The sequence below is a fragment of the Pleurodeles waltl genome, chromosome 9 (assembly GCF_031143425.1).
Source record: "Pleurodeles waltl isolate 20211129_DDA chromosome 9, aPleWal1.hap1.20221129, whole genome shotgun sequence".
NCBI classification, from domain to species: Eukaryota; Metazoa; Chordata; class Amphibia; order Caudata; family Salamandridae; genus Pleurodeles; species Pleurodeles waltl.
The window spans coordinates 936,639,161-936,663,584 of NC_090448.1; the positions used below are offsets into that span (position 1 = coordinate 936,639,161).

General features: G+C 46.6%; 1 protein-coding gene across 1 annotated transcript in view; it reads left to right on the forward strand.

Annotated features, from left to right (window-relative positions):
- The window catches only part of LOC138260124 (cholesterol 24-hydroxylase-like), a 237,165-nt gene that overhangs the window by 199,135 nt on the left and 13,606 nt on the right, over positions 1-24,424 (forward strand). Inside the window, exon 13 of the mRNA XM_069208299.1 lies at positions 8,391-8,479. Within this exon, the coding sequence (XP_069064400.1) occupies positions 8,391-8,479 (89 nt within the window). The remainder of the gene's footprint in view (positions 1-8,390; positions 8,480-24,424) is intronic.

Below are 24,424 nucleotides of genomic sequence, written 5' to 3' on the forward strand. Positions count from 1 at the left end.
ACTGTAATTAGAGCCGAAGGTTGATTGCTTCAGAGGTGAGCAAACCTTGTTAGCTGGCTCCAGATTCGAGTCCGGGTCTGGGTCTCTGACCTCCTCGAGCAAAGAGTCAGAGCCAAGATGCAGACTCATCCTTAACTTCCCTTGCCACAAACACATCCCAGCCCACCTCAGAGACCTCCACTGCCTCCCTGTCAACAAATGGATCATCTTCAAACTCCTGATCCACGCTCACAATGTTCTCCGCGACGCCGGCCCTGCCTACCTCAACGAGCGTCTCAACTTCCACGTCCCAGCACGCCAGCTCCGCTCCGCCAACCTTGCCCTCACCACCGTCCCCCGCCTCCACCGTACCACAACCGGCGGAAGATCCTTCTCCCACCTCGCCGTCAAAACTGGGAACTCCCCCGTCAAAATTCGTCTGACTCAGTACCTTCTGACCTTCAGGAAGCGTCTCAAGACCTGGCTTTTCGAGCAGTAGCAACCCCCCCCCCCCCCAGCGCCTTGAGAACCTACCGGGTGAGTAGCGCGCTTAACAAATGATTGATTGATTGACCCGTCATGTTGATCATAGAGGGTGGTTAGTTGTGAGGCAAGGTAGAGCTGAGAGATGAGTCAGTGGTTGGCAGAGGGGCAGTGTTTGAGGGTGAGTCCATGTTTATATGGTTATCGGAGGGAGCTAGACACTTTGCTTTGATACTCTGTGTTATTTTCGCCGCCCTAGAAGCAGGGCCTCCTTTGCCCTGAAATTGATGTGGAGATTGCCGCAATGTAGATGCTGCTCCCTGTCCTTTTTTTACCCCCCTGCGCAGTTGACTCTAACTCTAACAGAAGACTGCCCGTCGCGTAGCAGATTACACCAGATTACACCAGAGCTAGTGAACACTATATTGCCAGTTAGTGTCTTTAGCGAGTAACGTTAAAGTTCATAGTGTGCTGAACATCAAGAGAACTGAAAGAAGCTAAAATAATTTACTCTGGGCACAATAAGGGTTTTTGAGGCAGGTACAAAGCGAAGTTGCCCCCTCTATTTAAGTCTATTTAGATCTCGTAACCCCTGTCTCACCTCCTTTTTTTGCTGATCTGGTCTCCTCTCCGGAGGCAGGACACAGTTGGGCGTCTGTAAACGTTTCTGCTGAGTCAGGTTCCAAGTACGACGAGGCAGCAGAGAGGCAGCAATCCAATCCTTTCCACAATTCGCGGCAAGCAAGGGGGTGCAGAAACCCCCTCAGTGAATTTGGCAGCCTGAGAGCGATCGGAAATGCTACAACGCAAATATAACGCGTCCTGCTCCCAACGCGCGTCCTTCCCTATGTGCCTGTGGCTAGCCGTAGAGCATGACGGCTCATGCCCAGGCCCCGTGAATGCATCTCTTTAGAGTAATGGAAAAACAGTTGAAGCCTCTAACTATCTTTGCTGTTTCCTTGTCAGTGAAACCCCAACTAGAAGCCTCAATTCACCAACATAAAACACCAATAACATTCTATGAAAGGGTATGTGGCTGTCCTATATTTGGGCAGAACTACACCTTTCGGATAGGCAATGCCATTCAATGACGATTTTGACAATCAAGCTGTCACAAAGTCTCTGTATTTTCCTCACTCTATTTCGGCTCTAATATCCTCTAGAGGTTATTAGAAATGTATGACCTCCGCAATCTAATGGAGAGGATTATGACATACGACTGCCTTGTTTTCAGGGCCGTCTTCCGTTTGCTCATGCCAGATGAGGGAATAGAGGCCCCTACTAATAATAGTGATATAGACCTTGCTCTACATGATATAACACATCCTCTGGACCAGGATTTTTTTTCTCTGCTATTCCTAGGTAGCACAGAATGCTGCATGTGGCAATACCTGTGGGAGTGGAGGAACATGTGATTGGAATCTTTAATAAAGGGCTGTATGTTCAGTTGTGCAATACTATTACAATTTCTTTACAAGGGCCATAATATCCTCCCTTGTTCCTTAAAGGCTGTGACCCTCATATTGGTGTATCATCCCCTAATCGTGCTTCTATTTTAGAGACTGGACTATTGGAACCCTGCCTACACTTTATTGTGCATTAGTCAAAAATGGTCACTGGACAATATTTTACATTTTAATTTATAGTTCCATGATCATGGAATGCTATCACCATTATCTTGTGAGCTGCTTTTCAGGATCTTGGCTTCAATTCGATGCTGGTCCAAGGGTCAGATCCACAACTGAGGAGGAGCACCAGGACTGGATATTGACATACATTTGATGCAGTAAACACATTGGTCTGCTTCTCGCCTGCTGTGTTTTTTAAGTAAATAAGAGACCCTTTTAGTCAAAGAAAATTACACCAGTCCTGTGCGTTTATCAACATTTTGAAACTAGTACTTGTGCTGATTTAAGATATTTTCCAGGGAAGGTAAAATTGATATGGCTTTTGAATGTCAAACTATAGGAAATGGTAGCCTACAACACTAATTCTTTTTGTTGAGGAATGGAAACCCTTTCAATTTAAAACAAAACAAGAAAAATGGTAAATCCAGTGAATGCTTCATAGAGGAATTAAAAACTATTAGGACTAAAGTTCAGAATCATGAGATAAGACCAGAATGTATACTGTGCTAAACTACAGGCTCTTAAAAAGAAGCCCATAAGGTCTACCATTATACCATATGTAGAACTGCGAAATGTTAGTTTATTAACAAATCGTGACATGTGGGTAGCTCTACTGAGGAACTTTTTAAAACATTTGCAATTGTAGCCATTTCATATCTTTAATTTAATATGTGTTTCCTACCCACCTATCGGCGAAAGGTAGTACCGAATCACCCTTTTCAAAAGCTATAAAATTAGAATGTCTGCCAAGCCTGTTTGCAAGAAATTGCATACTACTTCTGAGAAAGGATGGGTGTGTCAATCTGCAAGTCATTCACTTTTCAGGGTATCAGTCTTAAGAAGCTATAGTGATCACAAAATAATCTGAATCCTACCTTCCCTTCAGAACATCGTTGTCCATTTAAAGTAAGAACTATGAAGAACTAACTCTAAAGGAAATGGAGATAGTCATCTGCTCCATTAGGATGGTTAAGTTACCTGATGTATTAAAGCAGGTCAGGATTACTCCACTCTTAAAAAATACTGTCCATTCATCCGCAAGATTTTAACAACTATTGGCTCACTTAACACATCCTTGTCTTAAAATTATTGAAAAAGCAGCTGTAATTTAGCTGCAGTGCCCCCCAAAAGAAAAGCAGTGAAGAAAATGGCATGCTGTGTTTCAGCCGAATATGGGGAAATGAAACAGCCTTGTTGACATGTAAGCATGTACCCCAGCAATTATTGACAGCAACAAGATCCGCTAATGCTGTTAGATATTTCTGCAGCATTTGACACCCTCTTCAATCAGTGTAATTTATTAAAGTGGTGGAGAAATTTGGGGTAAAATATTACCTCCTGAAGGAATGCAATGGTCTGTATCTGTGAGAAAGAGGGTCCAGTGATTTCCGCCCAATGGGGTGTGCTGCAAGGACCTTATTTAACACCCTTGTAGCAACCACTACCTACATCAGCTGTCAAAAGGACATGACTGATTTCCAAATCTATGTGGACAATACTCAGACTGTCTTTTGCTTGACGTATGATCCTAATGAATACTGTAAAAAGCGGAATAGTTTCAGAAAATCCAGTTCTGAAAATATGGAACTGGTTTAGTTTAAATGAAGCTAAATCAGAGTTTGGTAATCTGAACTCTAGCATAACTATGGAAAGGAAGAAAGCAGTAATGCACATTTAGAATGGACATTTCTTAAATCGATATCGAGAACAAAGAGAAAACCCGGGGGTTCATTGTGAATACCATGATGTTAATGGACAGCACTAAGGGGGTCATAATGACCCCGGCTGTGAGTGTTAATGTGGCGGTAGTACTGCCAACAGGCTGGCGGTACATACTGCCACATTATGAGAATGGCGGGTTGGCTGCATCCAACCTGCCACTTCTCCACTCATACTACCATGGCGGTATCAGTCGCTGGGCCAGAGATATCACTCTCCATCATGGCAGCCATCACAGTACCGCCGGGGGCATTATGAGCCTGCCTACCACCATGGTGTCTGTGGTGTTAGCAACACCACAAAAACCATGGCGGTAGGCCCTACCGTTGACAGGGAATTCCTTCCCTGTCACGAGTAGGTGGCTCCTCACCCCCAACACACACCTGATACCCCCTCCATCCAGAGCCCCACCCCCCATACGTACTCTATCCCCCTCTCTCACATACACCTCCCCACCCCGATCCAAACACACCCACACACACACACACACACCCAATACATGCACACACCCGTAGACATGCACCAAGCATACACCCAATCACTCACACTGGCATACACGCATTCATACACGCATACTTCCAGACATGCTCACACACATTCTTGCACACAATCACACTGACATGCAGACACGCACTCACTTCACCATTCTTACACGCATTCACTCACATGCATACAACCACGCAAACAACACAACACACAGACGCATTCACAAACTCACTCACACATTCATGCACACATTCAGAAACACACACACAACACCCTCCACCCTCCGACTCCCCTCCCCTGTCGGAAGCCCAACTTACCTTTGTCAAGAAGGTCTTCCAGCAAGGAACGGGATGGGGCACTGCTACCGCTAGCAGCTCCCCTCCAGCAAAACACTGCCAGGCCGTATTACTTGTCATAATACGGCTGGTGGCGCTCTACTGGCGTGGTGATGATGGTGGTAGCAGAGCCACCTTACCATCGTCCGCCACTATGAACAGTGCCGGATTTCCACCCTTCATGTGGTGGAAGTACGGCAGTGCTCATAATATGGCGGACGGATGGTAGCTGCGGTGGTGGTATTTTGGCGGCCGTCACCGCAGCAGTAGGCGGTTTTTACCACCAATGTCAAAATGACCACCTAAATATCTAATCACTTTCTTAGATGGACAGCATACTTACTGGACAGAAGGACAAGACTGATTTAACAACATAGGAGCTAAACTGGATTACTGTAATGTCCTTCTGGCCACAGACTCTGCCAAAGCCGATGCAAAAACACTGCAAACCTGACTGAAAAATTCTGCTCCTAGAGCAGTAACTAACCTCCATAAGAAATCATATGTCACTCCCATTCTTTTCAGTGTACATTGGCTACCACTGGTCTTAAGAATACAATTCAAGCACCTGTCTCCCGCTCTATACAAATTAGTACTGACTACTGTCTTTGAGTCAGATCGGGACCTGACCCTTCTCGAGTCCTATCGTCCCATCGCAATACTAGGCATGGATTATAAAATCCTTGGGGAAAGTCTAGCTAAATGATATGCCCAGATCTTTTAATGACCTTAGTCCACCCTGATCAAAATGACCTTATCCCCAGATGAACTACCTCTCAGAATATCCACCACCTCTTTCACCTGATGGGCCAGGCCCCCCACCACTTCTCTTATGTGGCTTGCTTTATTCTGGACTTGAAAAGAGCCTGGAATTGACTACCTCTTCTAGGTGTTGTCCACTCTAGGAGTCGGTGAACCCCTCTGTGCATATTTACAACTTCTGTATACGAGTCCCCGGTCAACAGTCCGGCTAGGCTGGCTGATCTCCCTGGGTTTCCAATGAAGAGGAGCACCAGGCAAGGATGCCCATCTCCCCTCTCCTTTTTTTGAACTCACAATAGAACCACTAGCTGCATGGCTACAGTCGAAGAGGGGAAGCCTAGGGAATACTTTACCCCATCTACCCCACTCTACACTCCTTCACACCAGTAGCTGGACTATAAGTTAACTGGGCTAAATCCAGCACATCCCCCTAGGAGGCTCCCTGCCCCCTGTTGAAGTTCACCAGGGCGGGCATCAGCTAGTATGGAGGAGCAATACCGTTAGATACCTAGGGGTACGGTTATATCATTCCCCTGTAGACCTCTTTGAGGGCAACCTTAAGAGGGCCCTTACATCCCTAAATCCCAGGTTCATTTCTGCTTATGTCACTCAGAGAAAAATGGGACCCAGATATCGGATGGGCAGTCCATGACTCTAAATGGGACAAAGCCCACGAATTCCCACACAGGGTCTCCCGCAACGCCCGATTTAATCCAATTTACCATACTCCAAAGGGCCTACTTCACACCACATCAGCTTGACTGCTTTTTCCTCATAGCCCGCCTTGGCTGTCCGTGTGCCAAGGGTCCCCCTCTGACCTCCAGCATATGTTATGGTTCTGTCACACCCTGTTCACGGAATTGCAGGCAATCCATGAGACGCTCTGTGAAGTCACTGAACTCCCAGACATACGCACCTGGTAAGCCTATGCCCTAGGCATCTTTAGACACAGAGTGAGTGGTGGTTAGGGCAGGTTTCACAAGGCATGCACTGCTCCTGGCTAAATGCTCCATTACCCTTCATTGGCAATCGCCTCAACCCCTCAGGTTGGAAGTTTGGCACAGTGCAGCACGGCTATGGGGGAGGGCAGAGAGCGAAGTCTTGTGCTTCAGAGAGATCCTGCCTATCTGTAGGCGCCCCATTTCCCCAGCATGGGAGATTCTCCTCGACCACTTCTTCAGTCTCACTGGAAAGGACGATTTACCTCCATGAGTCCAGGAACAGAACTCTTCAGGGGCCTGACTTTCCTCCCTCACCCCACCCCACCCCACCAGATTTCCCATGGGACCCCCCTCCCCACCTCCTCCCAAGGCCCTCCCTCCCTCGTGTTTACATCATGGCCACCACGAACACACCTCACCTACACCCCAGCACCAACCACACTTCTCATACAGCAGCACCCTGGTCTCTACCCCGCCTTCCAGCCACTACCTGACTACGTTTCCCCACAAGACACATGTCCGACATGCATTACCACTCATTTGCCAGTATGTTTACGTGGCACCCCTCGACCACCTGTCATACACTGGCACACATGTCCTGGACTTTTCTTCCCTTCATCCAAAGCATCTGTTTCTGTGATACTCATGCAGACACTTTGTAAATCATGGCCTGTCAATGTGTCTGTTGTATTGTTGAAAACACAATAAACTATTTGTTAAAAAACAAGAATATTTTTGTATTGTTCATTACTGACTGAAAAATGTATTCCAGTTGTAATATTCTTTAATGTCCCTATGTTCCACTGCTGAGAAATTCATATGTCAGCCAAGGACTAAGACAAACAAAAATTCACATAGCCAATAGGTCTAGGTATTATGTGCTAACACATACACCGTAAGCACATTAAAGCTATACAAATGTAAGAAACAAAAGCCGTCCATATTTATAAGCTAATTTGCCTTCAATACAGTCCAGGTCGGTTTTCGTTTCTATGTCAAATACAGGGTGGATGGCAGAGGAACAATCATTATTGAGTTACTTTAGTTTCTGTGTTATAGAAAGAAATGTAGGACTATAATGAAGGTTCTCTTTCCGCCCCACCTTCTTTTGACACTAGAAACACAAGTAGAAGAGCACTAAAGTTAAGAAATCCTTTTGTTTTTGTAAGAACAAGATTATGTGGTCCTTGTTGCACTAATAAGAAAAAGCAAAAAGGGAGGATTAAGCACCTGAATAAGGAGCCAGCACGGAAAAGAGTGAGGAAAGAACCAGGAGGAGTTAAAGGGAGAAAGACCAAGACGCACAGGAATGGAGGAGTGGAGGGAGGAAGAAATGAGAATCGGGAGCGGGCAGGAGAACGATGAGCACACAAGGTGGGAGCAACAACTAGAGAATAATTGTACTCTGTATAAACAGTGAGACTGAGGTAGAGTACGAATGACGATCATGTAATCAACTGGATGAAAACAATTTGAGATCATGTTCTTAAATGCGTGGTGGACGGAATAGTGCCTTCACTATTAGGCAGGAGGGCTGGTGCGAGCTATCGGTTTTCTAATAGATCACACATCAGATGGTCTGCGTAGAGATGTGGTTTCAGCTTCTTTTGGAAATGCAGAAGCGATCAGATCAGCTTGACTTTTAGAGACTTTGAATGCTCGGTTGACAGAGGATGGGTAATCCTTTTAATTACACTGATATTTTATGATGAATGGGAGCCTTCTATCAACATCTACATGTCAATATGATTGGAGAATTTTATATTGTCATATGTAGAAGAACAAAGAAATGCTACAAATTATTTTTGGTTTGCATTTATATAATATAATCCTGTATATTCAAAGTAAGATTATCTACTAATCACTAAAGTGCAAAAAAGTTAAGATGAATTGCACACTAAGAAAATAGCTGAGCAATGAAAACATCCACACCTGTTTCTCCAGTCAAATCCGCTCAGCACATGACTTATTGAAGTTTATGACAGTTTGCGTTTACCATGTTTGTGTAATATTGCAAGGTGTGAATTACACCACATTTTCTGTACTTTTGCTTGCAGTTCAATATGTACGTCATGGGAAGGATGGGCGAGTTTTTCCAGAATCCACTTGATTTCAATCCAGATCGATTTAGCCCTGAAGCTCCAAAGTAAGCATTTTATCTTAAATCATCAAAATCGATTGCCTGTCAATAACTGTCAGTGTGTGGTTGCCTCTTCTTCCAAACGAGATGTTTAGACTCAGATAGACTCATTTAACCTGTTACCTGATAGTAAGATAACTGCTATTATATTGCTTAAAAGTTACATGTGCGTTTACTTTAAGTTCTTTGGTAAAGAATGCTTGCAAATATTGTTCTTATGCACCCCTCAGATGGTTTCCAGTTCTTTCCATAACGGGCAACCTAAGGTTTGTTTACCGAGGTTACACACCTTTTCAGCTCTGGCGTGACAATTTCAGCTGTCTCCCAGACACCTGTACAATATTAGGGACTTGAATACTGCTCCGGTAAACATTTGCTTGGGAAGTACAGAACAATACTTGCCTAAAACAAGTTCACCACTGGATGACGTTCAGTTATCAATGTCTGAATGAAGTGAATACACAAATCATGAGTGTTAGACCTGGCAGCTCTTGGTTTAGTTTCCCTGTACTTTTTCCTTCTGACCTCCTATTTTTAGACACTGTTATGCAATTCGTTTTGGCTGGTTTTGATACTCTGGGCACTTTACCACTGCTAACCAGTGCTACACTGAAAGTGCTCTCTGTCTGAGTTGTATTGGTGATTGATTGTCAATGATTTGGCATATTTAATTTACTAGTAAGTCCCTAGAAAAGTGCACTAGAGGTACCAGGGTAGGTAAATCAAATGCTACTAGTGGGCCTGCAGCACTGATTGTGCCTCCCACATAAGTAGCCCTGTAAACATGTCTCAGACCTGCCACTGCATTGTGTGTGTGTGCCAATTCGACCTGACAAGTGCACAAACTTACCAGGCCTAAATCTTCACTTTTACTACATGTAAGTCACCCATTAGATAGGCTCTAGGTAGCCCCATGGACAGGGTGAAGTGTATTTAAAAGGGAGGGCATGTACTGATGTGTTCTTCGTGTTCTGATTGTGAAATACTGCCAAATTCCGTTGTCACTATTGTCAAGCCTATCCCTCTCGTAGGTTAACATTGGGACTGCCTTTAAATATATTTTAAGTGCAGTTTCCCACTGGGACCATATAGAGGTATGGAGTTTGGGATCTCTGAACTAACAATTTAAAACTACATATTTTGGTAGAGTTGGTTTTTAGATTGCTTGAAAGTGCCACTTTTAGAAAATGGGCATTTTCTTGCTTAACCATTCTGTGCCTCTGCCTGCTTGTGTATTCCACATCTGGGTCAAAGTGACAGTTGGGCTGCTGTGAATTTCCTGTAGCCAATGACGCAAAGGGAGCTGGGGTGTCGCCTGCATATCCTGATGAGTCTCCTGGGCTAGAGTGGGGAGGGAGGAGCTGACACTTACACCGGAAAGGGCTGTGCCTGTCCTCACACACTGCAGTCTCCAACCCCCTGGTGTGTGTCTGGGGCCAGACCTGGGCAAAGCAGGATCTTGTGAACAACAGAGACTTTGCTTTGAAGTTTGCCTAATTCAGAGGAAGAACTGGGTATAAGTAGTGGACCCAAAACCCCAGATTTTCTGATCACGTCTGGTCCAAGAGGAACCTCTGCCAAGGATAAGAGCTTGATGCTTGAGGAGGACTTGCTTCTCTGCCTGTTGCTTTGCTGTGCTGGCCTGTTGCTGCTTCTGCCTATGAGGGAAAGGAGTGGACTCTGCTTTCTACAATCCTGCTGGTGAAGGGCCTTCAAGGGCTTGGACTGAGCTTGCCTCCTGTTAGGAAGTCTTTGGGACAGCAAAGACTTCACTTACCATCCTCTGGGTCTTCTTGCTGTGGATCCTAGGTGGTGCCTACTGGAGTCTCTGGACCCCTGGGAGTGATAGCCAGTTGAAACCCAAGAAAAACTATTGCACTGACTCTAGACAACACCTGGACCAACACCGATGCATGATACTGTGACATCTCCACCAACCAAAGACGTGGTCCCCGCTGGAGTGGAGCGACCCTGCCTACATCGCAGGCCTGATGCCGCTGCAGCCCCGCTGATGTCCCTCAACTTCGTGAGACTCAAGTGCGTGTCACTGACTTCTGTGACACCCAACTCCGCCGCTGCACCCGCTGCCCCGTGACCCCGTGAGGTCACCCTACCACGTCTTGACCCTCTGGACATCGACCCTGCCGGAATGTAAGGAACCGATGCTTCGCACCAACTCTGCATCACCTCACCTGCTCTGCAGTAAGGAGCCAGCGCTGCACTGGATCCAGCGATGCCTCTCCTCCCCAACTCCGTGCACCAGCTTGTTTCTTCGTTACCAAAGATACTGTGCCTTAGGGTCAGTGTGACTCCGTGGCTGGCACCATTGGCGTCAGATTGTTGGGAACGAAATGACACTGCAATAACTCTAAACTGAAGCATTTATGTTTCTAAGCTCTATATTCAAGTTTAATCTTTAAAAAGTCTTAACTTACTTGTGTATGTTGGATTTTTGTCATTTTAGTCTTGTTAGATTTAGACAAATATTGGCTAATTTTCTAAACTGGTGGTGAGTCCTTTTGTGGTGTTTTCTCTGTGTTACTGTATGTGTTTGTTCAAATACTTTACATTGCCTCTGAGATAAGCCTGACTGTTTGTGCCAAGCTACCAATGGGGTGAGCAGGGGTTATCTGAGCTGTGTATCTCCCCTACCCTGACTAGAGTGAGGTTCCTTGCTTGGAGAGAGTATAAACTGACTGCTAACCAGAGACCCCATTTCTAACAATGAGATTGTGAGATCAGTGAATTTGCTCCTGCTGCTCTTCGGGCTAAAGAAGTACAGTCACACCAAACCTGACAAGATAAAACCTTGGTACGGTCTACGTATATCTTGCTTTTCACCACCAAATCACCGGGGCAGTTAGAAAAAACAACCTACATCATGATACTGTGAAGGATTGTACCAATGCTTCAAGTTCCTTTTGAACTTATTAATGGACTGGTGTTATTCATGGATTGACTACTGCAAAATTGCATTTGACAGGGCTCCCAAAAAGGAGATTGCAAAGCTCATGGCTACAAACTCAAGCAGCCAATCTCAGCTTCAGATTTAGGAAACAAATCACACTTAACCAGCCCTCAGAAGAACTGCATTTTCCCTTTGGTTAGAAAATAAAATATGAACTTCCTAGCCACTGGTCACTCTTCTCTAAAAGAGGAGACATTCTCAACTTCCATCAAAAGGACCACAAACTAGATCCCATCACAAACTACCACTTAAGAAATAAAATAACTAGGGACAGTTTACAAATATAGTAGATCTAGACGTTGTTCCATGTTATTCAATAAAGCAATGAGTAGAAAGGGTTGAGGCAACAAAATAGAGAATTATCATTTAAATCCAAGCCTTGCTAAACTAAATGTTGATATTAATCTACAGTCAAATGCGGGGTATTCACTTGGCGTAAGACCCAGGGTAAACTCCTGAAAGATGTAAACAGGAGAAATGCTTTCAGTGAGTTCTGTGGGGATATGAAGGGTGGGATTCTTAAAGCGTGTACAAGTGGGGGCTATTAAAACAATGCGAGTGCCTCAAAAACCATGGTGAGGGTGTAGCTATTGAAGAAGCTTAGTGTTCCAATTAAGTCAGGGTGTATGGAAAATGGAGAGACAATAGGCTTTATTAGCATCATGTGAAAATAGTGATTAGGAAAAAGGATGAGTGTCAATATGCTGTAAGAAACACAAAACCTATAGATAGTCGCGGATATGGAGATTGACTTTTTGTCACCACTTCTGCTGGTGGAAAACCAGGACTGATATGCTCACACCAGCGTCGTTGTCAGCAGTACTGTGAGAAAAAGAAGAAAAGATGCTACCGTCATGGCCGGGTAAGGAGCAGACCTTAAATGCAAAATGACTGTAAGGAAATGCCTCCTTGGCATGGTTACCCCCTGACTTTTTGCCTTTGATGATGCTAAGTTATGATTTGAAAGTGTGCTGAGGCCTGCTAACCAGGCCCCAGCACCAGTGTTCTTTCCCTAACCTGTACCTTTGCTTCCTGAATTGGCACACCCTGGCATCCAGGTAAGTCCCTTGTAACTGGTACCCGTGGTACCAAGGGCCCTGATGCCAGGGAAGGTCTCTAAGGGCTGCAGCATGTCTTATGCCACCCTGGGGACCCCTCACTCAGCACAGACACACTGCTTGCCAGCTTGTGTGTGCTAGTGGGGATAAAACAACTAAGTCGACATGGCACTCCCCTCAGGGTGCCATGCCAACCTCACACTGCCTATGCAGTATAGATAAGTCACCCCTCTAGCAGGCCTTACAGCCCTAAGGCAGGGTGCATTATACCATAGGTGAGGGCATAAGTGCATGAGCACTATGCCCCTACAGTGTCTAAGCAAAACCTTAGACCTTGTAAGTGCAGGGTAGCCATAAGAGTATATGGTCTGGGAGTCTGTCATGCACGAACTCCACAGCACCATAATGGCTACACTGAAAACTGTGAAGTTTGGTATCAAACTTCTCAGCACAATAAATGCACACTGATGCCAGTGTACAATTTATTGTAACATACACCCCAGAGGGCACCTTAGAGGTGCCCCCTGAAACTTAACTGACTACCCGTGTGGGCTGACTGGTTTTAGCAGCCTGCCACACACCAGACATGTTTCTGGCCACATGGGGAGAGTGCCTTTGTCACTCTGTGGCTAGTAACAAAGCCTGTACTGGGTGGACGTGCTTCTCACCTCCCCCTGCAGGAACTGTAACACCTGGCGGTGAGCCTCAAAGGCTCACCCCCTTTATTACAGCACCCCAGGGCACTCCAGCTAGTGGAGTTGCCTGCCCCTTCCGGCCACGGCCCCACTTTTGGCGGCAAGGCCGGAGGAGATAATGAGAAAAACAAGGAGGAGTCACTGGCCAGTCAGGACAGCCCCTAAGGTGTCCTGAGCTGAGGTGACTCTGACTTATAGAAATCCTCCATCTTGCAGATAGAGGATTCCCCCAATAGGGATAGGAATGTGCCCCCCTCCCCTCAGGGAGGAGGCACAAAGAGGGTGTAGCCACAATCAGGGCTAGTAGTCATTGGCTACTAACCCCCCATACCTAAACACACCCCTAAATTCAGTATTTAGGGGCTCCCCAGAACCTAGGAACTCAGATTCCTGCAACCTAAGAAGAAGAGGACTGCTGAACTGAAAAACCTGCAGAGAAGACGGAGACACCAACTGCTTTGGCCCCAGCTCTACCGGCCTTTCTCCCCCCTTCTAAAGACACTGCTCCAGCGACGCGTTCCCAGGGTCCAGCAACCTCTGAAGCCTCAGAGGACTACCCTGCATCTAGAAGGACCAAGAACTCCCGAGGACAGCGGCTCTGTTCCACAAAGACTGCAACTTTGCAACAAAGAAGCAACTTTGAAAGAACACACATTTCCCGCCGGAAGCGTGAGACTTTGCACTCTGCACCCGACGCCCCCGTCTCGACTTGTGGAGAACAAACACCACAGGGAGGACTCCCCGGCGACTACGAGAGCGTGAGTAGCCAGAGTTGACCCCTCTGAGCCCCCACAGCGACGCCTGCAGAGGGAATCCCGAGGCTCCCCCTGACCGCGACTGCCTGCTTCAAAGACCCGACGCCTGGTAAAGACTCTGCACCCGCAGCCCCCAGGACCTGAAGGATCCAACCTCCAGTGCAGGAGCGACCCCCAGGTGGCCCTCTCCCTTGCCCAGGTGGTGGCTGCCCCGAGGAGCCCCCCCCTTGCCTGCCTGCATCGCTGAAGAGACCCCTTGGTCTCCCATTGATTTCTATTGTGAACCCGACGCTTGTTTGCACACTGCACCCGGCCGCCCCGTGCCGCTGAGGGTGTACTTTCTGTGCTGACTTGTGTCGCACCCCGGTGCCCTACAAAACCCCCCTGTCTGCCCTCCGAAGACGCGGGTACTTACCTGCTGGCAGACTGGAACCGGGGCACCCCCTTCTCCATTGAAGCCTATGTGTTTTGGGCACCACTTTGACCTCTGCACCTGACCGGCCCTGAGCTGCTGGTGTGGTAACTTTGGGGTTGCTCTGAACCCCCAACGGTGGGCTACCTTGGACCCAAACTTGAACCCCGTAGGTGGTTTACTTACCTGCAGAAACTAACAAACACTTACCTTCCCCAGGAACTGTTGAAAATTGCAGTGTCCAGTTTTAAAATAGCTATTTGCCATTTGTGTGAAAACTGTATATGCTATTTTGCTGATTCAAAGTTCCTAAAGTTCCTACATGAAATACCTTTCATTTGAAGTATTACTTGTAAATCTTGAACCTGTGGTTCTTAAAATAAACTAAGACAATATATTTTTCTATACAAAAACCTGTTGGCCTGGAATTGTCTCTGAGTGTGTGTTCCTCATTTATTGCCTGTGTGTGTACAACAAATGCTTAACACTACTCCTCTGATAAGCCTACTGCTCGACCACACTACCACAATATAGAGCATTAGAATTATCTCTTTTTGCCACTATCTTACCTCTAAGGGGAACCCTTGGACTCTGTGCATACTATTCCTTACTTTGAAATAGTGCATACAGAGCCAACTTCCTACAATGACATTACTTGGATCCTGTGGATGACAGGATAGCTTGATAAATGGCAGCCAAGAGAGGGACCTCAAAAGAGGTGACAGACAGTGAAAGTTAAAGAGGCGACTTGCAGGGGGCTCAAGTAGGAGTTTAAAGGACTGAAGTCAAATCTCGGGACAGAGAAGTGACTCTAAAGTAGGGAAATACACACCAAGATCTTTTGCAGTTTCTACAGTTCAGGACTAAACAGACAATGTGTGTGGCTAAGTGTCTCAGAAAGTAGATTATCCACAGCCAGAACAGCCTTAAAAGAATTTGCCAAAGGCTCATGATGATAGCAGTACACACCTTTCCATTGCCTCATTTTCACCCTTACTCTTGATCCTTTCACAAAAGCCCAGATGGGATCCACTTAATGGCCACGTGTATGTGTCCCCACTTCGCTATCATGAGGCCCTTCCCTACACACCCTTTCTCCTGTGTTCTAGGAGGCTCCTTCATGTAAACCATTCTAGAATCCCTCTCATTCCCCTGATAGCCACTGAACCAATTACTTCAACGCCCGGCTTTACCTTGTGGAGCCACTGCTGCTGCCTCCTCCATCTCTTGCTCGCCGGGGCAGAAACAGGGAACGAATTCGTCAGCATGCACGTTGGGCTTGAAGAGCCGTGCGTGGTTAAGCTTGAGGAGGGAGTTACTGAGCCTGGGCCTCAGTCTGAGCGTCGTTGTCCTGCTGCTCCCAGGAGTCTGGTTTTGATTTAATCCAAATAATGTTTACAAAAAAAAAAAAGCATGTACCTATTGGGTTTTTAGAAATACAAAAAAAAGAACAAGAGGAAGAGGGAGTTCCAGGGTGATTTAAGTACAAGATAAAACAAGCATTGGCAAAGCCAGTAAGTCACAACTATACGAGAGCTATTGGTCTGGCAATGTGGTTTTGCCATGTAATGCACCAATGAGGCTGCTGTTCAGCATGGCTAAAACTTAGTAGTGTGGAGTGTTATAGTCGAGTGGGGGAGTAGAGTGTTGTAGAATTGAATAGGAGGAGTAAAGTGCTGTAAAGCTGAGTGGAGGCGAGTAAAGTTCAGTAGCAGAGGCTGTTGTGACATGGAGTGGCATGGGGTGGAAAAGGGTGGAGTGGGTTGCAGTGGACTGAGGTTGTTGGGTGGATTGGAGTAGAGTGGGGTGGACTGGACTGATCTGGAGTGGGGTGGATTGAATGATGTAGGGTGGATTGGAATGGAGTGAGGTGGATTGGAGTGGGGTGATTAGATTGACTTGGGGTGGGTGGTTTTGACCGAAGCAATAGGACTTGGATGGGGTGGATTGGATTGAGGTGAGGTGGATTTGATTGGGGTGGTTTTGAGTGGGATTAATTGGAGTGGGGTGGATTAGACTGGACTGGAATGGGTAGGGTTGGTGTGGACTGGAGTGGGGTAGTGGAGTGGATTGAATTTATTTGATTGGAGTGGGTGAGGTGGACTAGACTGGAGTGGGGTGTATTGGACTGAAGTGGGTTTTGGAGTGTATTAAACTTATTTTGAGTGGATAGATTGGAGTGAAGTGGGTGGATAGAACTGGAGTGGAGTGGGGTGGACTGAAGTGAAGTAATATGGATTGGGGTGGGGTTGACTGGATGGAATTGGGGTGGGGAGGAGTGGATTGCATTGGTGTGGGGTGGATTGTATTGGGGTGGGGTGGGTTGGACTATTGTGGGTTATGGTAGGGTAGTGTGGATTGGAGTGAGGTTAATTGGACTGGGTGGGGTGGATAGGAGTGGATTGGGCTGGAGTGGGAGGGGTGGATTGGACTGGGTAGAACTGAGTGGGTTCGAATGGAGTGGGGTGGATTGGATTGAGTAGGGTGGATTGGATTGAGTAGGGTGGATTGGATTGAGTAGGGTGGATTGGATTGAGTGGACTGGACTGGATTGGGGAGGATTGGATTAGGGTAGATTGGGTGTGGATTGGAGTGCGTGGGACTAAATTCGGGTGGATGGGTATATTGGAGTGGAGTGGATTTTTTTGGAATGGGTTAGATTGGAGTGGACTGGATTTCAGTAGGATGAATTGAGGTGGATTGCAGTGAGGTGGAGTGGACTGGAGTGGGATGAATTGAATTTGAGCGGTGAGATTGGAGTGGGGTGAATTGGAATGGCGTGTAGTAGATTGGATTGGGGTGGATTGGATTGGTGTGGGGTGGATTGGATTGGTGTGGGATGGGATGGGATGGATTGGATATGTGTGCGTTGGATTAAGGTGGTTTGGAGTGGGATGGATTGGACAGAAGTGGGGTGAATTAAGGTGGATTGGATTGGATTGGGTTAAGGTGAATTGGAGTGTGATGACTGGAGTGGATTGTATTGGGATGAACTGAACTGGGGTGGTGTGGATTGGATTGGGGTAGAGTGAAGTGGATTGGATTAGAGTGAAGTGGTATGGGGTGGATTGGAGTACCGTGGGGTGGATTGATGTAGAGTGGGTTGGAGTAGAGTGGGTGGATTGTAGTAGAGTGGATAGGAATGGATTAGAGTGGGGTGATTAGAGTATGGTGGACTGGAGTAGAGTGGGGTGAGGTTGATTGAAGTGGGGTAGAGTAGATGGGTGGATTGGAGTGGGGGGAATTGGGTGGGTGGGGTGGCTTGGTTTGGCTTGGCCTGCTGGGAAGGTGGATTGGAGTGAGGTGGAGTGCATTGAGGTGGGGTGGGGTGGGGTGGGTTGGATTGGTGTGGGGTGAATTACATTCAAGTGGGTTGGACTGGAGTGGATGAGAGGAATGAAGTGGGGTGAATTGGATTGAGTGGGGTGGATTGGATTGGTGTGGGGTGGATTGGATTGGGGTGGGGTGGACTGGAGTGTGGCCTATTGGATTATGGTGGGGTGGATTGGACTGGGGTGGAACAAACTGGATTGGAATGTTGTGAATTAAATTGGTATGGAGTGCAGTGGATTATACTGGTGTGGAGTGGGGTGAATTAAGGTAGTGTGGTATTTACTGTACTGGAGTGGGGTGGAATAAGGTGAACTGGATTGAACTGTGGTGGATAAATGTGGATTGGACTGAAGTGAGGTGGGAGGATTGGAGTGGGTTAGATCAGTTTGGATTGGGCTGGGTTGGAGTATGGTGGGTTGGATTGGAATGGGTTGGATTAGAATGGGGTGGGTTGGATTGGAATGTGGTGGTTTGGAGTGGGATGGTTTGGATTAGAGTGGGGTAGTTTGGACTGGAGTAGAGTGGGTTGGACTATAGTGGATTGATTGTGGTGAATTGGAGTGGGGTAGACTGGATTGGAGTGGGGTGAATTGGATTGGATTGGTCTGGATTGTAGTGGATTGGATTGGGTTGGTGTGGGGTGGAGCCAGGTGAATTTGGATGGAATTGGGTGGATTGGGTTGGGGTGAGTGGATTGCATTGGAGCCAGGCAGTCTGGAGTGGGGCGGACTGTAGTAGGGCATAAGGGCAGATTGTTTTTGACTGGAGTAGGGCGGATTGTTTTGGATTGGAGTGGGACAGATTGTTTTGGTGTGGAATGTGGCAGACTGTTTTGGGTTGGAATAGGGCAGATTGGAGTGGGGCAGATTGTTTTGGTTTGCAGTGGTACAGATTGGTTTGGGACAGATTGTTTTGGATTTGAGTGGGGCAGACTAGAGTGGGGTAGATTAATATGGTTTGGGGTGGGATAGTGCAGGAAAATAGGATCTTTCTGACATAGTCACCCCCAATTTTTGCCTGGTGTCAGCGTGTTTTGACTGTAGTACACTGGGATCCTGCTAGCCAGGACCCCAGTGTCAGTATTCTCTCCCCTATATTTGGTTGGTAAGTAACTCTTACACCCTACAATTGGCATGCTAGCATACCCCTGTAAGTCCCTAGTATATGGTACTTAGGTACCTAGGGAATTGGTACAACAGGGCCCTCTCATGGGCTGCTGCATGGATTATGCCACCCATGGGAGTCCATGCAAACTGTGTCTGCAGGCCTGCCATTGAAGCCTCCTGAAATGGTGCATGCATCATTCACCCCAGACTTAAGGTTTACCTTATATTCTGGTCACTGCACTCTGACCCTATAAGTCACCCTTTAGGTAGACCCTTCAGCCAAAGGACAGGGTGCATGGCTCTAAGTATGAGGGTACCCCTGCATGAACAAAGGTACACCTACAAACCCCAGACTCCATTTTCAGTGCTTTCTAAGGTGCATGGAAGCCATTTTAAGGTATGTAGTGGACACTGGTCATCACAAGATGTCCAATTACATAATGGCTTCACCGAACCTTGGTATCAAACATGTTGGAATCATGCAACTACACCAATTCCAGTGTTAGTTGCATGATAACAGGTACTTTGGGGGTTCCTTAGCCGATCCCCCATGTCAGTCTGTTCAGCCTTACTGTTCAGGGTCTAAGTGCAAGCCATTGCTGCTACTGACCCCCAATCAATGTTCTGCACTCCTGCTGCTCAGCTTTACTCGGGCAAGGGAATGCAGAACAAAGAATTTAATGTAGAGGAGAGGTGTTTCCACTTCTCCTTTAAAAATAGGCATCTCTGAGCTAGGATAGTGGTGCTCCTGGCCGCCAGACTGCTTTAAAAGGGCCCATTTGGTGTCCTCCTTGCAAAACCAGTTTTATCCAGTGCAAGAGCGCCGGGCTCCTGCTCTGGTGTGAAAGCACGCAAAGGACAGGGGAGCGACCACCCCCGTCCAGCTCCTCCCCTAGGGTGGTGCCTAGGGCTCTGCCAAATGGCCACTTGATTCTGCCATCTTGAAATAAGATGAGCTGACGTTCCTTGGAGCATCTGACTGGTCAGTACAGCAAAGTAGCATCCCTGACCCCTCCTTATAGGTGGGTCAGAGGTCATTCAACCTCCTTCCTGGGTTACTTAAGGGCTCCCCTGAGTGTGGGACCCTAGATTCATCCACATGATTCTTCTTCAAGACACTTCTGCAACCTGGACACAGATTCTGCTGCTGGATTTCACCAGGGACCAAGACGAGACTGCAACTGGTGGGAGGGTTCCTACTGCAAATTTGTCCATGGGTATTGCAAGGACTCTACAACTTCTGTGGCCTTGCATCCTCTGGAGTCATACGGACTCTGCCTGCACTAAGGATATCCAGAAGGGATCTATCTTGGAGTGAAGGAGTCACTCCCCTGCTTCGGCAGGCACCTCACAATCAATAAGCAGTTTGTAGATCCTGCTGTCCCATGGACTCTTCAAGGCTTTGCAACACAGGTTGTGGTTCTGTGGCTCTCCAGAGGTCTAACCTGCCTTCTTTGCAACTGGGAAGATTGTGGTCCCTCATTGGAGCTGCTTGGACAGCACCCCTGTGCTCCACGTCTGGTTGTCGTTGCCAAGGCTTGTTGGCTTTTCAGTCCAAAGACCTCCTAGCTCCAAGAAGCCACAGCCTCAAGCATCACACAGCTCCAAGACCAACTTACCCCTGCAACTCCTGCAATGTGGACACCCATCTTCCTTGTGCTGCTGAGGCCTCCTCACTACTCCATGTGTCTTCTGCCAGTGGGTCCTCCTGGGATCTTGATCTATTTCTATCAGCTCTCCTTCTTGGGGGGCTGGCCCTGACTTACCTGCAAAGGTCTTGTGGACCTTGCTGGTCCCCCCTTCTGCATCTCTACTTGCATCACTTCTCTTGCAATTGCAAAGGGTTGTTGGTGGTCCTGCTGGCCACTGACCACTCTACAATAGGATACCCGGCATGGGACAGCTCATGGATCCTTCTGCATCAACTGGATGCCACAGCTGTATCTCCACAACAACAGGAAAGCATCTACAAGAGGGGTGGTATTACCCTCCTGCAACCCCCTGGGCATCTCCAGGTAGTCTGGATTCTGTCCCTCCCCTCTTCCCACAGGCCCTCCTCAGCCAGAATCCACACCTGGGTTCTACTGACCTGGTCCACAGGTCATGGCAGCAGCTGGACAGCTGAGTTCCCTATTGACTTCAACAAGTGGGTCTGACATACTTCACCCCTATGCACCTGGGAACCCTGATGTAGGTACTCCAATTCTCTGGGTATCTACAGGTGGGGGAACTCTTGAACCTTCTTTGTCCCAACAGGTTTTCTCAGGGTCCTCTGGGAAGGGTGCTGAAACAAGAAAACTCTAACCACAACTTCCCCATGTTATCCGATGGACACCTGAGACGGGCAACATCTCTGCACATGGGCGCCTGGTGAATCCTTGCTACTGACCTCTGGTGTTTTAGTACTTCCCCAGCCCCTAAGATCCTTTGGTGCCAGCCTTGGTTAGTTGTGACTTTCTTGTCCCATTTTTTTAGTGTATGGTTTAGTCCTCCCATTGGTGCCCAAGTTATATTATGCATTTACCTACCTATTTTGAAGTATATTTTTGTGCGTTCGTATCTCCGGTTAGGAGATACACTAAAGGTAGTTTAGTGCCTGTGTTTTAGTAAATGATACATTATATTTCTAGCACTATTGTGGTTCTTTCTTGTGTGTAAATCACTGACTGACTGTGGTTATTGCAATTGCTTTACACTCTCACCAATAAGCCTTAGCTGGTCCCCACAGCTACCCTTTAAGAGCTTAGGAACCACTTACACAATCACTAAGGGTTGCCTTGACACAGTACAGCGTGCATCACCTATAGGTGTGCGCCACATACTGAGCCAGACTCCTAAAGGTAGATTGTTCTGTATTGGAATGGGGCAAATTGTTGTGGACTGAAGTGGGGCAGATTATTTTGTTTTGGAGTGGGGCAGATTATTTTGGATTGTAGTGGGGCACACTGGAATGGGGCAAATTGTTTTGCATTGGAGTAGTGCTGATTGGTTCAGATTGGAGTGCAGACTGGAAAGAGGCACATTTCTTTGGATTAGATGGGCAGGTTGTTTTTGATTGGAATGGGGCACATTGGAGTGTGGCAGATTGTTTTGGATTGGAGGGGGGGGCTAAATGTTTTGGACTGGAGTGGGGCAGATTGCTTTGGATTGTAGTGGCAGATTGTTTTGGATTGGAGTGGGAAACAGTAGAGTGGGGCAGATTGTTTTGGTTTGTACTGGGATAGACCGGAGTAGAGCATATTTTTTTGGATTATAGTGCAGCAAAATCTTTGGATTTTAGTAGGGCAGACTGGACTGGGGCATATTGTTTTAGATTGGAGTGAGCAGATAGTTTTGGACTGATGTTATTTTATTTTATGTAAAATTTTAGAGCACATGGCTACCCTTAGGACTCCCAGCGCAGAAACAGAAGTCATCAAAACACTGACTAGGGACAGGGGTTAAAACCACCATGTTTTAAGTAGATGACGGAATGGTAGTTCATGACTAGTTTGTCGTAGTACTAAGGTTAGAGAGTTCCACAACTTGGCACCAAGGTAGGATTTAGATCTTCCACCCCGCTTAGACTTTTTTAACTAAGGGGAGTACGGCTAACGCCACCGAAGAGGACCTGAGATGCCTAGAAGGATTATGAGAGGAAGCGGGGGATCTCAAAAGCGGAGAACCTTTATTGTGAAGTGCTCTGTGGATATAACACAGTGTTTTGAACTTTATCCGTTGCCCTATTGGGAGCCAGTGAAGAGCAGAGAGAGACAGTTTAGCCGATTCATGCCTAGGTATGTTGAAAAGAAGGTGGGCTGCAGTATTCTGCACTACCTGTAATTTCTTTAAAACATATTACGGGAGAAACCAAGGTACAAGGCATTGCCATAATCCAGGTGGGTGTTAATAAGTACCTGGATAATCAATCTTTTGGCGATCGGTGGAAGAATTTTTAACACCTTTCTAAGGAATCTAAATATACCAAAAGAAGTGGAAGAAATTTTCTTCACCTGATGTTCCATGATCAGCCATGGATCGAGCCAGGCACCGAAGCTCTTGAATTATTCCTTAGGAGGGGCCAAATCTTGCAAGTAGTGGAGCACAGGGGGAGTAAGATTAGGCTGAGCTTGATGGCCCAGAATCTGTCTTATCTCCAGCTTGAGTTTACTCTCGGACATCCATTTGGACACTGCCCATAAACAGGGGGAAGTACCGACTCATATGAGTTCTACTCAGTTAAAAAAGAGACCACCAGCTGGGTATCATTTGCATATGAATCTAGAGAGATGCCATAAGGTTCCACTATCTTTACCAATGGGAACCTATATATATTAAACAAGGTGGAGCTAAGAGTAGAGCCCTGTGGCGCTCACCAGCTGCTTTTAAAGCACCTAGAGAAGAAGGCTCGATCTAGTACTTGAAATGATCTTTCCTCTAAAAACGAGGAGAGCCTTCTCAACGCTTCACCTGTGATTCCAGTCTCCCTCATTCTCTGAAGTAAGATGTTGTGATCTACGGTATCAAAGGTGGCACTGAGGTCGAGAACAATGATTACTGACACCAGTCCTTGGACAAGACACTTTCTAACTTCTTCTGTGACTCCAATCAGTGCTGATTCCGTGCTGTGTAGAGGCCTAAAGCCCATCAGAGAGGGATGAAGAATATCATTATCTTCAAGAAAGTTAGACAGATGGGTGTTCACATATTTTTCGAGAGGGCTGGCAGCAAGGAAATAGGCCTATAATTATTAAGTACAGATGCATCTAGATTGGGCTTCTTAAGCAATGGTTTCACTATGGCGTGTTTCTACTGGTGGGGAATAGTGTTATTGGACAGCGAAATATTCAACTGTTCAGTCAAAGTAGGAATTTATGCATATGCCCCTAGAGGAAGAATTGAGGGGTCCAGCGGGGAACCTGATTTTAGGGTATTTAATACATTTAAGACCATCTCCGGAGAGAGAGGTGGAAGCTGTGAGAGCACCACTTTGCCATTTAGACATTCCTCACCTAGAACTGGAAAGCTGTAAGTGTCCTTCGGGAAGGCTGAGTAAATGTCTGAGATTTTTTGCTGAAAAAATAAACCCAGATCATTACTATGTTTGTGAGAGTCTTTCACAGATTCAGTGTAGGAATGAGAATGGGAGATTTCTCTTAATAGATGGAAAATCTCTTTAGGGGAGTTGGAACTTTGTTCTATTTTGGAGGTATAGTAAGTGCTTTGCGCTACCTTTCCTTACGAAAACATCTAATGGCCTTCCTATAGTCTTCTTTCAATGACGTTTCATAGGTTTATGTCCATCTTCTTTCCAAACGTCTACATTCCCTCTTTAATAGAGGTAAGTGGGTGGAAAACCAAGGGGAACCTTTTTTTGTTTGTCCTGTACACCTGGACGTATAGGGAAGGACAATATCTAAACATTTGGTAATCCAAGCATTGAATAACTCTAGCGAACAGGCCATATCCCCCCTTAGGGCAGGTTTCAAACTCTCTAGAGTACTGATTCACTCACTAACATTAAGTGTAAGGTTGAGTTATACTTTGAGAGGATTTAACTGATGCTGCGGAGGGCAGATTAAGTGGAATTAAGAAATGATCTGACCACCCCAACGGAATAGGGGGAAGGGCAGTTAGACCGACTG